The sequence below is a fragment of the Myxocyprinus asiaticus genome, chromosome 27 (genome assembly GCF_019703515.2).
Source record: "Myxocyprinus asiaticus isolate MX2 ecotype Aquarium Trade chromosome 27, UBuf_Myxa_2, whole genome shotgun sequence".
Lineage (NCBI taxonomy): Eukaryota > Metazoa > Chordata > Actinopteri > Cypriniformes > Catostomidae > Myxocyprinus > Myxocyprinus asiaticus.
Genome location: NC_059370.1, coordinates 8,535,376 through 8,548,959, shown reverse-complemented (window position 1 = coordinate 8,548,959; position 13,584 = coordinate 8,535,376). Strand labels below are relative to the sequence as shown.

The window sequence follows — 13,584 nt, the reverse complement described above, 5'->3', positions numbered from 1 at the left end:
ACACGTTTTATCTATTTATTTGTGTGTGTGAGCGCGTGCTGTGCGTGCGCGAGCGCGTGTGTGCGTATGTGTGCGTGTGTGTGCGCTTTTTTTTTTTTTTTTTTTTTTTTTGCTTAATTGAAACATATAACAATAATTAACATCATAACTTAACCAACAAAAGGAAGAAAAAAAAGAAAAGACAGAAGAGAAAAAGGAAAAGAGGGCAGATAAATTAAGAGTTTACAATTCCAATACAGAGAATAAATTAAATCCTAAACAAATGTTCTGATTGCTTTTTTGTTAACCGAAAGTGATATAGTATTCAAATAATGTTTAAATTATTTTAAGAATACCAGATAGATAGGCTTACAATTCGAAAATGTGCATTTGTGAATATACGATCTGCATAGTGCGTGTGTGTGTGTGTGTGTGTGTGTGTGTGTGTGTGTGTACATGTTTATACTACACTGTGGGGACCAAATGACCCCACAAGGATAGTAAAACCTGAGATCACCTACATTGTGAGGCCAGCCAGTGGTCCCCACGAGGGAAATGGCTTATTAAACATACTAAACGATGTTTTTTTGAAAATGCAAAAAGGTTTCTGTGAGGGTTAGGTTTAGGGGATAGAAAGTATCGTTAGATCTGTATAAAATTCATGGAAGTCTATGGAGAGTCACCACAATGATATAAAAACAAGTTTGTGTGTGTGTGTGTGTGTGTGTGTGTGTGTGTGTGTGTGTGTGTGTGCACAAATAAATCAATAATAAAAAAATAAAACAAAACAATTTGTCATATCATAATGATGTCCTGTGTCCAGAAACCCACATCGGAACAATTTCATCTGGACATCGATTTGTAACAATTATTTAAAAAAACTGTTAATACTATCCATTTGATTTTTTTATGTCCTTGTTCATCTCCTTTTTAGCGTGAGGTGTGTCAGTTTCTGTGAATGAAAATATTATTATTATTATTTTATATTATTGATATGCTTTTGTTACTAGGAAAATGTTATAGTCATATATCATATTCAATTGAGCATTAAAACAGCATTTGTTTTTTATTTAAAGTCTATAAAATTTCCACACACACACACACACACACACACACAAAAGCCAGGAAGACTATTTCAACGATTTCGATGTATCTTTCTTATGTCTTTTTTTATTTGTATTTGCTTTTACTTTGTATTTACACTCTGATTGTATGTGTCTTGTAATGTTGTGAAAAAACATACAGCATAACATTATTTAAGCGACTTTTAAACACTTTTCATGTTTTTCAGTTAATACTTAAGTTTCCAAGTTATTAACTTACTTTATTACCATTTCTTAAAATATGACAATCTAAACAAGTATGTGACAGGAAAAAAGGTTGCGATGATTTGACCTTTAAAGTGTTTTCTTATGTGTACAGTAGGTGGCGGTAAGCTGTTCGCATTATGAATCACACACCAAAACTCGACATGAAGAAGACAAACGGCCCTTAATAATTTTGCTTCCGGTGTGGCGCTTCCTTTTCCTCTTGCCACAGTGTGGGAGATATAGGAGGTCTCGGCCCTCCGACAAAATCCAACTCCATCCACCTTTATAGGTGAATCTATTCTGCGCCAAAATGTCCGAGCAGATGACAGTAAGGGGTACCCTGAAGGGTCACAGTGGATGGGTCACTCAAATCGCCACCACACCCCAGTTCCCCGACATGATCCTATCCGCGTCCCGGGGTAAGTGCCCAGAGAGCCGCGCCGGAGCCCAGCGAGTACCCGCCTACATGAGTCCTTCAGTTTATACAGCACAATAGAGATACAGCCTAGCTTTGGACTAAACTCATATATTTGCACTAGAGGTCATGTAGAGACTAGTGTAGGTAACATAGAGTGCTTTATATTAATAATTGAGGCTCACAGGACAGCAGTAGTGTAAGTTAGTAGCCAGTGTTTCCAATATAGTGTGCAAGGAAACCATCCTGTATATGGGGCATCTTATGCAGATACTGTTGTAAATGGTCAGTGATGTAATCTGTGTTGTCCACCTTGCAGACAAGAGCGTCATAATGTGGAAGCTGACCCGTGATGAGACCAACTATGGCATCCCACAGCGTGCCCTGAAGGGTCACTCTCACTTTGTGAGTGACGTTGTCATCTCATCCGATGGGCAATTCGCCTTATCAGGCTCCTGGGACGGCACCCTGCGACTGTGGGATCTGACAACGTGAGTGTTTTGGGGAGGCTTGTGTGGTTCAGTGTCATCTGTCGCTCAAAATGTGGTCAGCTGTTACCCAAGTTAAAGGGATAATTCACCCAAAAATGAAAATTCTCATCATTTACTCACCGTCATGCCATCCCAGATGTGTATGACTGATTTTCTTCAGCAGAACACAAAGATTGTTAGAAGAATATTTCAGCTCTACAGGTTCATGCAATCCAAGTGAGTGGTGACCAGATTTTGAAGCCCCAAAAAGCACATAAATGCATCATAAAAGTAACCCATACGACTCCAGTGGTTTAATCCATGTCTTCAGAAGTGATATGAGGTGGAGGAAAGCTGTACAGAAGCTTCATTAGTTTTGCTATAGATTTGTGTCAGTTTTTTCTTTCCATATTTTTTCATGCGCGTCAGTTCTCACGTGAACATGCGAACAAGCTAGCGTGATAAGAGAAGCCACGTGAACTCGACCCTCTCGTTGACGGTCATAGGATGTCTGGCCAGAAGCAAAGACTAATAGTTCAAGGTTCTCATACCTACACCTATCATATTTCTTTAGAAGACATGGATTAAACCACTGGAGTTGTATGGATTACTTTTATGATGCATTTATGTGCTTTTTGGAACTTCAAAGTTCTGTACACAATTCATTTGCATTGTATGGACCTACAGAACTGAAATATTCTTCTAAAAATCTTAATTTGTGTTCAGCTGAAGAAATTCATACACGTGGGATATCATGAGGGTGAGTAAATGATGAGAATTTTCATTTTTGGGTGAACTATCCCTTTATCCATTTGTTTAAGTGGTGATGAAACTCAAATGCTATCTGTGTCATTGTGATGATAAAGAGGCTGTTTCTGAACTTAAAATGACTTTTGACCTTTATTTGAAACTGACTTTGGTCTTGTGAGTATTGGGCCAGAACAGTTGTGATTTAAAGGAATATTCGGTTCAATGCAAGTTAAGCTCAAAAAACAGCATTTGTGGCATAATGTTGATTACCACAAAAAAAGTAACTTTGACATCCCTTATTTAAAGGAAAAAAATTGGCAAAAAATGTGGTTACAGTATGCACTTACAATGGAAGTGAATGGGGCCAGTGCATAAACACTAAAAAGTATAGCCACAAGACGTAAATCTTATTTGTATGAAGTTATATTCATTGTTACAACTTGTTGCCATGATATACAGCTCTGGGAAAAAATTAGAGACCACTGCAAGATTATGGATTTATTATTTATAGGTATGTGTTTGAGTAAAATGAAAACTTTTATTCTATAAAGTACTGACAACATTTCTCCCAAATTCCAAATAAAAATATTGTCATTTAGAGCATTTCTTTGCAGAAAATGACAACTGGTCAAAATAACAAAAAAGATGACGTGTTTTCAGACCTTGAATAATGCAAAGAAAACAAGTTCATATTCATTTTTAAACAACACAATACTAATGTTTTAACTTAGGAAGAGTTCAGAAATGAATATTTGGTGGAATAACCCTGATTTTCAATCACAGCTTTCATGCATCTTGGCATGCTCTCTACCAGTCTTTCATATTGCTGTTGGGTGACTTTATGCCACTCCTGGTGCAAAAATTCAAGCAGCTCAGCTTTGTTTGATGGCTTGTGACCATTCATCTTCCTCTTGATCATATTCCAGAGTTTTCAATGGGGTTCAGGTCTGGAGATTGGGGTGGCCATAACAGGGTCTTGATCTGGTGGTCCTCCATCCACACATTGATTGACCTGGCTGTGTGGCATGGAGCATTGTCCTGCTGGAAAACCAATCCTCAGAGTTGGGGAACATTGTCAGAGCAGAAGGAAGCAAGTTTTCTTCCAGGATAACCTTGTTTGTGGCTTAATTCATGCATCCTTCACAAAGACCAATCTGCCCGATTCCAGCCTTGCTGAAGCACCCCCAGATCATCACCGATCCTCCACCAGATTTCACAGTGGTTGCGAGACACTGGCTTGAAGGCCTCTCCAGGTCTCCGTATAACCATTAGACGACCAGATGGAGGATCGGTGATGAAAACACATCATCTTTTTTGTCATTTTCTGCAAATAAATTCTCTAAATGACAATATTTTTATTTGGAATTTGGGAGAAATGTTGTCAGAACTTTATAGAATAAAACAACAATATTCATTTTACTCAAACACATACCTATAATAAATCCAGAGAAACTGATCATTTTGCAGTGGTCTCAATTTTTTCCAGAGCTGTGAATTTGAATTGGTTGTCAGATCCACTCGTCTTCATTTTTGTGCATATTCTTTTCTTATTATAGTGGCACAACGACCCGCCGCTTTGTTGGACACACCAAGGATGTTCTGAGTGTGGCTTTCTCTGCAGACAACCGTCAGATTGTGTCTGGATCCAGAGACAAGACCATCAAGCTGTGGAACACTCTGGGAGTCTGCAAGTACACCATCCAGGTACACCTCCAAAATCATATCATCATGGAACAGGAAGAGTGTCATGAAGTCATAAATGCTTATGCTCATGAGTGGACACTTTGAGGAAATAGAGCAGTTAAAAGGAATATTCCAGGTTCAATACAAGTTAAGCTCAGTCGACAGCATTTGTGGCATAATGTCGATTACCACAAAAATTACTGTTTTACAATTACAATTACTGTTACAGGAAGGCACTTACAAAGGAAGTGAATGAGGCCAGTCCGTAAATGTTAAAATACTCATTGTTTGAAAAGTATAGTCAAGTCATAAACGTGTTAACATGATTTTAGTGTGATAAAATCAATTATTAACCTTTTCTGTGTAAAGTTATAGCCAATACTGAAACTACAGGGTTGTAATATTGGATATAACTTAATGCATAAAGTTTAGTAAGTGATTGTATCACTAAAATCATGTTAACGTGCACCGTTTACATCTTGTGGCTATACTTTTGAAACGGTGAGTCTTTTAATATTTATGGACTGGCCCCATTCACTTCCATTGTAAGTGCCTCACTGTAACTCAGCTTTTATTATTTATTTTTATTGTACATTCCTTGAATATAAACCAGGACACTTGCCTATAATGTTTAGTGTTTGAGTAGCTGTTCTGAATCCCTTTTATTTTGATGTTTGTCCCTCTCCACAGGATGACAGCCACACCGAGTGGGTGTCCTGCGTTCGTTTCTCCCCCAACAGCAGCAACCCCATCATTGTGTCTTGTGGCTGGGACAAAATGGTCAAGGTGAGACCCCTACTTTTCACAGAGCCCCTGTTGCTCCGTTTGTATTTGGTATGTTGTAGTAACTTTACCCGGTGATTATAGAAATCCACGTTGTTCTTGTCTGAGCTCTCGAGCTCTGAAGACAAGTCCTGCAATTATGATGGGTAGAGGGGTTGAGACTATTAACGTGCAAGTGAACAGTTTAGTCGGGACGACTTGCATGATTCAGTTGGTTGTTTGATAATGCAGAGTCCTAAGATCTTGTATTTGATTTGTGTATATGTTTGTGATAGGTATGGAATCTTGCTAACTGCAAGCTGAAGACCAACCACATTGGCCACACTGGATTCCTAAACACAGTGACCGTGTCTCCTGATGGTTCTTTGTGCGCTTCTGGTGGGAAGGTAACTTGTCATTCTGTAGTTGGGTATCACTGCAGGTAACAGCTTAGCGGCAGCATTATGTAGAGCGAAGAACCATGAAAGGGCCTGTGTTAAAGATGATGAAACTTTAATGCCATCTGCATCACTCTGATGATAGAGGCTGTTTTTGAACACAATAAAATATCAAAAGGAATATTCTGCATTTAATATGTTCAGTCAACAGCATTTGTGGCATAATGTTGATTACAGCAAAAATTGACTTGCCCTTTTTTTTTTTTTTTTTTTTTTTTTTTAATTAAAAATTGTGGTTACAGTGAGACACTTACAATGGAAGTGAACGGGGCCAATTAATAAACATTAAAATACTCACCGTTTCAAAAGTATAACCACAAGACATAAACAATGTGTGTAAAATCACTTACTAATCTTTTCTATGTGAAGTTGTAGCCAATACTGTGAATATAGGCTTTCGTTGTTATGACAACAACGTTTTAATGTTATATAATGTTTTCATATTTTGGCTTTGCTATTGAAACTGTGTTTTAGCATTTATGGACTGGCCCCATTTACTTCCATTGTAAGTGTCCCACTGTAACTGTGGCTTTTTTTTCTTCTTTTTATTATGGCCGAGTCAGTTGTTTTGTGGAACTCAACATTGTCACAAATGCTATTTATTTTTCTTAAAGGGATAGTTCACCCAAAAATGAAAATTCTCTCATTTACTCACCCTCATGCCATCCCAGATGTGACTTTCTTCTACAGAACACAAATGAAGATGTATAGAAGAATATCTCAGCTCTGTTGGTCCATACAATACAAGTGAATGGTGACCAGACTTTTGTAGCTCCAAGAATCACACACGCAGCATAAAAGTAATCCATATTACTCCAGAGGTGTAATAAATGTCTTCTGAAGTTATCTGATTTGGATGAGAACAAACCAAAAAATTATTTTTTCACAGTACATCTTACCATTGCCGTCTCTAGGCACGATCATGATTTCAAGCTCGATTACACATCTTAGTGCTTAACGCATGCGCAGAGTGCTAGATGGCACTGTAGGAAGTGTAATCGACCTTAAAATCATGATCACCGAGAAGACTGTTGTCAAGATTTATATTGAGGGAAAAAGGGGTTATATTTTGGTCTCTTCTCACCCACGCCCATCATATCCCTTCAGAAGACATGGATTAAACATCTCAAGTCATATGAATTACTTTTATGCTGCCTTTATATGCTTTTTGGATCTTCACAGTTATGGTCACCATTCACTTTTATTGTATGAACCTACAGAGCTGAGATGTTCCTCTAAAAATCTTTGTTCAGCAGAAGAAAGTCACATCTGGGATGGAATGAGGGTGAGTAAATGATGAGAGAATTTTCATTTTTAGGTGAACTATCCCTTTAATTCTTTAAGAGAAATCCCATTTTTGAGATTTTGTATGTTCTGACAGCTGTGCTGTTTCAGGATGGGCAGGCCATGCTGTGGGATCTGAATGAGGGCAAGCACCTCTACACCCTGGATGGCGGTGACACCATCAACGCCCTTTGCTTCAGCCCTAACCGTTACTGGCTGTGTGCTGCCACTGGACCCAGCATCAAGATTTGGGTAAGTTCACATACACCACATAACGATATAAGATGATAAGACTGAACTTTCACAAGCTAAATAGTTTTTGTATGAGTATCACACATCTAACATCAAAGAACAAGAATCTGCAGGTTCCAGTGTAAAGGAAGAGCCTTATCTTGTATGTTTAGACACCGTAATGTCAGTGTGCAGGATTCAGTGATGAAACTCTAATGTCTTCTGTAACTCTGATGATACAAGAGGCTGTTTCTGAGAACTCCCAGCTTGACCCATCAAGCACTTGTGTACTACTGTAGCAGAGCTGACTGTACTCTCTTGACAGGATCTGGAGGGCAAGATCATTGTTGATGAGTTGAAACAGGACATCATCACCACCAACAGCAAGGCTGAACCGCCTCAGTGCACTTCTCTGGCCTGGTCTGCTGATGGACAGGTAGGTTTCAAAGCAATTAATTTTTCTGCCAGGAATGAGTACCTGCTATTCTTTGCATTGCTTGTTTGACCAGCGTGCCCCCGTTGATTATGTCCAATCACTTTTTAACATCTGAAACCTATGCTGACAGTCCTGCAATTATGAGGGGGACCGTACGATGCTTTTAAATCAAGGAATTCTGAAGCATTGTCTGTTTTAGGAGTAATTCCTGTTTATGTTGTCTTTCTTCACAGACTCTGTTTGCTGGCTACACTGATAATCTGATCAGAGTGTGGCAGGTGACCATTGGAACCAGATAGATGCCTTTTTCTAATGTCTGAATAAAATGTTTTAAAAAGAACTAGAATTGACTTATTCATTTCACTCAGTTTCTCAAGTTGTAACTTTTGGTTGTCTCATGATGAGAGTGTAAGGGATCTCTTCTGAAACCATAATCTATGCAAATCCTGAAGGCGTGCAACTGCTCTTACAGCCACTAGATGGCGCCATAGGCTTCATTGGTTTGCATGGTAACCTAGCAACCAGGCCACCAGAAACCGGACTCAAACGCTTTAGTTGAGCACAATTATTAATTGCGTCTGTTCTCTGGTAGGTAGACCTCTGAAAATATTTGCGTCTTCAGAATAATTAGAGAAGTGCCTTATGTATGCTCGCATTTAATCAGCGAGAGTGACTGCACTAATGCCTGCTGATTAAACGTTATGGACGAGGATAATCGTGAAAAGATGATGTCTGCGCCTCGTATCTTCGTGGAGAGAACTTTGGCTTTAATCAAACCTGATGCCGTCCATAAAGCTGATGAGATCGAGGACAGTATTCTTCAAAGTGGATTTTCAATCCTGCAGGTAAAAATACTTCTGCATTTAAGAAGGTAACGGGTGTTTGTTGGCTAGATAAACGATATTCTCTGTATTTAATGGTGGTTTGCTACTGGAGAGACTCTTGACTGGTTAGTTAACAACTGAACTGCTATGGACTTATTCTTTTATTTAATATTAAGATGTTAGATATTTAAATCGTCTAAGGGAATGTGTTTTTTATAGGTGATGTAACTGGTCATTAGGCTATTAAATTACAAATAATAAATGTATAGGAATATTTTGGGTTAAATACGAGTTAAAGGGATAGTTCACCCAAAAATGAAAATTCTCTCATCATTTACTCATCCTCATGCCATCCCAGATGTGTTTGCCTTTCTTTCTTCTGCTGAACACAAATTAAGATTTTTAGAACAATATTTCAGCTCTGTCAGTCCATACAATACAAGTGAATGGTGACCAGAACTTTGAAGCTCTACAAATAACATAAATCAGCATAAAAGTAATCCATATGTCTCCAGTGGTTAAATCTATATCTCCGGAAGTGATGTGATAGGTGTGGGTGAAAAACAATGGATCACTTTCACGTTGTTCTTTTTGTGTTTTTGGTGATTCACATCCTTCATGCATATTTCCACATACTGGGTAGGGAGAATTTATGTTAAAAACATGACTAAAATATTGATCTGTTTCTCACTCACACCTATCATATCATTTCTGAAAATATAGATTAAAACACTGTCGTGTGGATTACTTTTATGCTTCCTTTGTGATTTTTGGAGTGTAGAAATGTTGGCACCCATTCACTTGCATTGTATGGACATACAGAGACGAATATTCCCCTAAAAATCTTTGTGTTCTGCAGAAGAAAGAAATTCATACACATCTGGGATGGCATGAGGGTGAGTAAATGATGAGAGAATTTTCATTTTTGGGTGAAATATAAGGTCAATAGAGAGCATTTCTGGCATAATGTTGATTACCGTAGTTTATTTCGATTTGTACCTACTTTTTATTTTAATTTAAAAAAGAAAGAAAAAAGTTGAAATCTGGGTTACAGTGAGACGGGAAACATTAAAATATTCACTGTTTCAAAAGTAAAGCTGCAACATTTAAACAATGTGTGTTAACATGGTTTTAGTGTGAAAAAAATCACTAACCTTTTCTGTGTAAAGTTATATCCAATTTTACAACTTTGTTGCCATGACGAAGTAAACACTGTAATCACGGTACATGACTAACTTTACATCTCAAATAATACATGAGTTTTAACAGAAGGATTAATTAAGTGCTTTTATAAAATTATTAGCTTCACATTTCTGCCTATATATATATATATAAAAGAAAAGGAGGGACTAATGAATTTCTTTCATGGTAATTAACATTATGCCACAAATTGAGGCCCAAATATTCCTTTAATTTCTAAAAGTATAAATGTCCCATCTAGTCCCTCAAATAATATGATCATAAAACTGCAGGTATAATAATCATGTAACATTTTCAGATATAAGAAAAACAAATAATTCTAGATAAAGAACAGCATGCCATACTGCTGTCTGTTCAGTTAGTCCTCCTTGGAAATTTCATGTGAGCCATCCATTTACACCACAAACATTTGTCACCATATAATCTGAGAGACAGACAATAATTTTGTCATGAAATTGAAATGCATTAATCATAAAAGTAGGCTAAAAATATATGTTGAGTAAATAAGGTTATGCCTCAGTAATGTTTTTTTTTTTTTTTTTTTTTTACATATTTAAGCTCCAACCAAATACTCATGTTTGTGCACACTTAAGTGCACAGCAGTCGAACAAAAAGATGGCAAGTATGTCATATACTGTATTTGAATTCTCCTTATGTGTTTATCATTGTCATTTTTCTCATGTGACAGAAGCGAAGGCTTCAGCTGAGTCCCGAGCAGTGCAGTGACTTTTACATTGAGCATTATGGGAAGCTGTTTTTCCCCCATCTGACTGCCTTCATGAGCTCTGGACCGGTTGTTGCTCTAGCACTGGCCAGACAGCAGGCTGTTGCCACCTGGAAAGCTATAATGGGACCAGTCAACAGCATAAAGGCCAGAGAGACACATCCTGACTGGTAATGAAAGACATTTAATTTGGATGAATCCTCTCTGTCTCTCTAGGCAGGTGGTTTGATGAATGAAACGGCAAACTTGTGCAGCTACATTTTCAAGTACTGTAGCAACAACTAATATCCTTTGCATTTCCAAGTCGACTATGCTTTTCAGGTCAAAGGTTTTAAAATCAAGTTTACATTCAATCCGTAATCTGTCATGTTCTACGCATTGTGCTATTCTAGTACTCGATATAAATTGTTTTTGAGTTTCTTTCCTCTTCTGGAAAATACTTTTGACTGAATATTAACTGTCTGACTGTCGGTTATTATCAGTCTGAGAGCGAGATTTGGCACGTGTGATCTTCGGAATGCTGTGCACGGCAGTGAATCCTTCTCTGCAGCTGAGAGGGAGATCAGATTCTTTTTTCCCAACTGTGAGTGAAGCAAACCCTCTACATCACCCTCATTATGTTATTAAAAGAACGATTGTCTTCCATGGATAGGATTTGAATGCATACTAAAAATTTATTAAAATTGTTATTTTTTTTCTCCCAATTTGTCAACTAATTTTCAGCTGTGATTGAACCCATTCCGTTGGGAGATGCCGCCAAAGATTACCTGAGCCAGTACGTCAGCCCAACACTTCTCACTGGACTGACAGAGCTGTGCAAGAGGAAACCAGCTGATCCTTTTGTAAGTGTAATTCTTACTCCGCTTTGCTGAACAATATTACAATTTACTGGAGATCTTAAAACAGTTATGCCAATTTCCTTTCTTCTTTGACATCCTTGTTTTAAAGCAATATTTCACACAAAAAATGATAATTCACTTATCATTTACTCACCCACCCTTATGCCGACTCAAACTCGCATGACTTTATTTTTTCTGCGGAACACAAATGAATATGAGTTTTTTCATCGAGATGACTCATGAGGTTTAAAACAATGTAAGTCAGTGGGGTCCAAAATTTTCAAGCTCTGTAAAGCACATAAAGGCAACATAAAGGTAATCCATACAACTCGAGTGGTTCCATGTCTTCTGAAGCGATACAATCAGTTTCGATTTGAAGATCGATTACAATTCCTCAAGCTAGACGCGTGTGCAGAGCGGTGTACACAGGCTCTGCGCATGCATCAAGCACGAGGAAGTGTAATCGAGCTTTCAATCATAATCGTGCCTAGAAGACTGCAGATGTCAAGATTTATAGTAAAAAGGAGTTATATTTTGGTCTGTTTCTCACACAAAACCGATTGTATTGCTTCAGAAGACATGGAACCACTCAAGTTGTATGGATTACCTTTATGCTGCCTTTATGTGCTTTACAGAGCTTGAACGTTTTAGACCCCATTGACTTACGTTGTATGGACAAACACACAACAAAATCTTAGTTTTTGTTCTGCAGAAGAAAGCATAAGGGTTAGTATATGATTTTATGATTTTTGGGTGAGCTGTTCCTTTTATTAAATACTATTTATTAATTTACTTTGCACTGTATTCGTTTTTCTTTTTTTTACAGACATGGCTTGCTGATTGGCTGTTACAAAATAACCCTAATAAACCCAAAATATCTGATGGAACTGTAGTAGAAGCAGCAGCATGATTTACAAAAAAAGACAGTAATTTTTCAAGCAAATAGTTACTGTCTGAGTCTATTTATGTCATATTCTTCATATGATCTGAATGGCTTTAGGAAATAAAAGTGTTTTTATAAACTAGTTTTTTTTCCATTATTTATTTCATTGTGCAATCTAAATGTTAATAAAGGGAAAGTTTGCCCAAAAATGAAAATGCTCTCATCATTTACTCACCCTCATGCCATCCCAGGTGTGTGACTTTCTTTCTTCTGCTGAACACAAATGAAGATTTTCAGAAGAACATTACAACTCTGTAGGTCCATACAATGCAAGTGAATGGTGGCCAGAACTTGGAAGCTCCAAGAAGCACATAAAACCAGCATAAAAATAATCCATACGACTTCAGTGGTTTAATCCATGTCTTCAGAAGCGATTTGATAAATGTGGGTGAGAAACAGATCAATATTGAAGTCCTTTTGTAACTATCAATCTCCACCTTTGACCAGCCTCAAACAATAGGTGGTGACATGCATGGATAATGCGAATTGCCAAAAAATAAAAGAATGTGGAAATGAAAGTGAAAGTGGAGATTTATAGTTAAAAAGGTCTTCAGTATTGATCTGTTTCTCACCCACATTATCATATCACTTCTGAAGACATGGATTTTAATACTGGAGTCATCTGGATTACTTTTATGCTGCATTTATGTGCTTTTTGGAGCTTCAAAGTTCTGGTCATCATTCACTTGCATTGTATGGACCTACAGAGCTGAGATATTCTTATAAAAATTTTCATTTGTGTTCTGCAGAAGAAATAAAGTAATACATATCTGGGATGGCATGAGGGTGAGTAAATAATGAGATAATTTTCATTTAGTGTAAACTATTCCTTTAATTACAACACAATTTTACAGTCTTTTTTAGTTAATATAAATATAAGAACATATTGCAAATTCACAGTATCCTTTAAAATAGTATCATGAAAGGAGCATTGAGGCATTTTTAACATCTCCATATTGCATCGGAATAGTTTGTTAGATTATTATATTAGATTCTATATTGTTCTGATGGCAATACATTAATATTCTACCTGCATCCAGTGTTGAAGGTGAAGAACTGAATGGATTGAGCACCGTTTGTTTTTATCTCAACAATATGAATGTAACACTTCAAATGAAACAACGGCCTATTGTAATTGTTTAGCATCATATTACAAACTTGCTAAAGCATGCGGAATAAAACCCCATCTACGAATGGCTTTTGCATCGTTTTTTGTGTCCGCTGTGAAATCACATACTTCAACATTTCATTTAAAAAGAAAACAAGTTGTTTAGAA

The 13,584-nt window shown here is 37.3% G+C and overlaps 2 protein-coding genes across 2 annotated transcripts; both read left to right on the top strand.

Annotated features, from left to right (window-relative positions):
- The first annotated feature begins 1,493 nt into the window (after positions 1-1,493).
- Positions 1,494-8,118, top strand: rack1 (receptor for activated C kinase 1). The gene is made up of 8 exons (XM_051657657.1): positions 1,494-1,708; positions 2,024-2,195; positions 4,481-4,628; positions 5,298-5,393; positions 5,666-5,776; positions 7,223-7,363; positions 7,668-7,778; positions 8,012-8,118. Exons 1-8 carry the CDS (start codon positions 1,600-1,602, stop codon positions 8,075-8,077), a joined length of 954 nt encoding a protein of 317 aa, XP_051513617.1. The 5' UTR covers positions 1,494-1,599; the 3' UTR covers positions 8,078-8,118.
- A 140-nt stretch (positions 8,119-8,258) lies between these two features.
- On the top strand, positions 8,259-12,390 carry nme5 (NME/NM23 family member 5). Its single transcript, XM_051657667.1, has 5 exons — positions 8,259-8,623; positions 10,491-10,696; positions 11,009-11,109; positions 11,250-11,368; positions 12,192-12,390. Exons 1-5 carry the CDS (start codon positions 8,480-8,482, stop codon positions 12,273-12,275), a joined length of 654 nt encoding a protein of 217 aa, XP_051513627.1. The 5' UTR covers positions 8,259-8,479; the 3' UTR covers positions 12,276-12,390.
- The last annotated feature ends 1,194 nt before the right edge of the window (positions 12,391-13,584 follow it).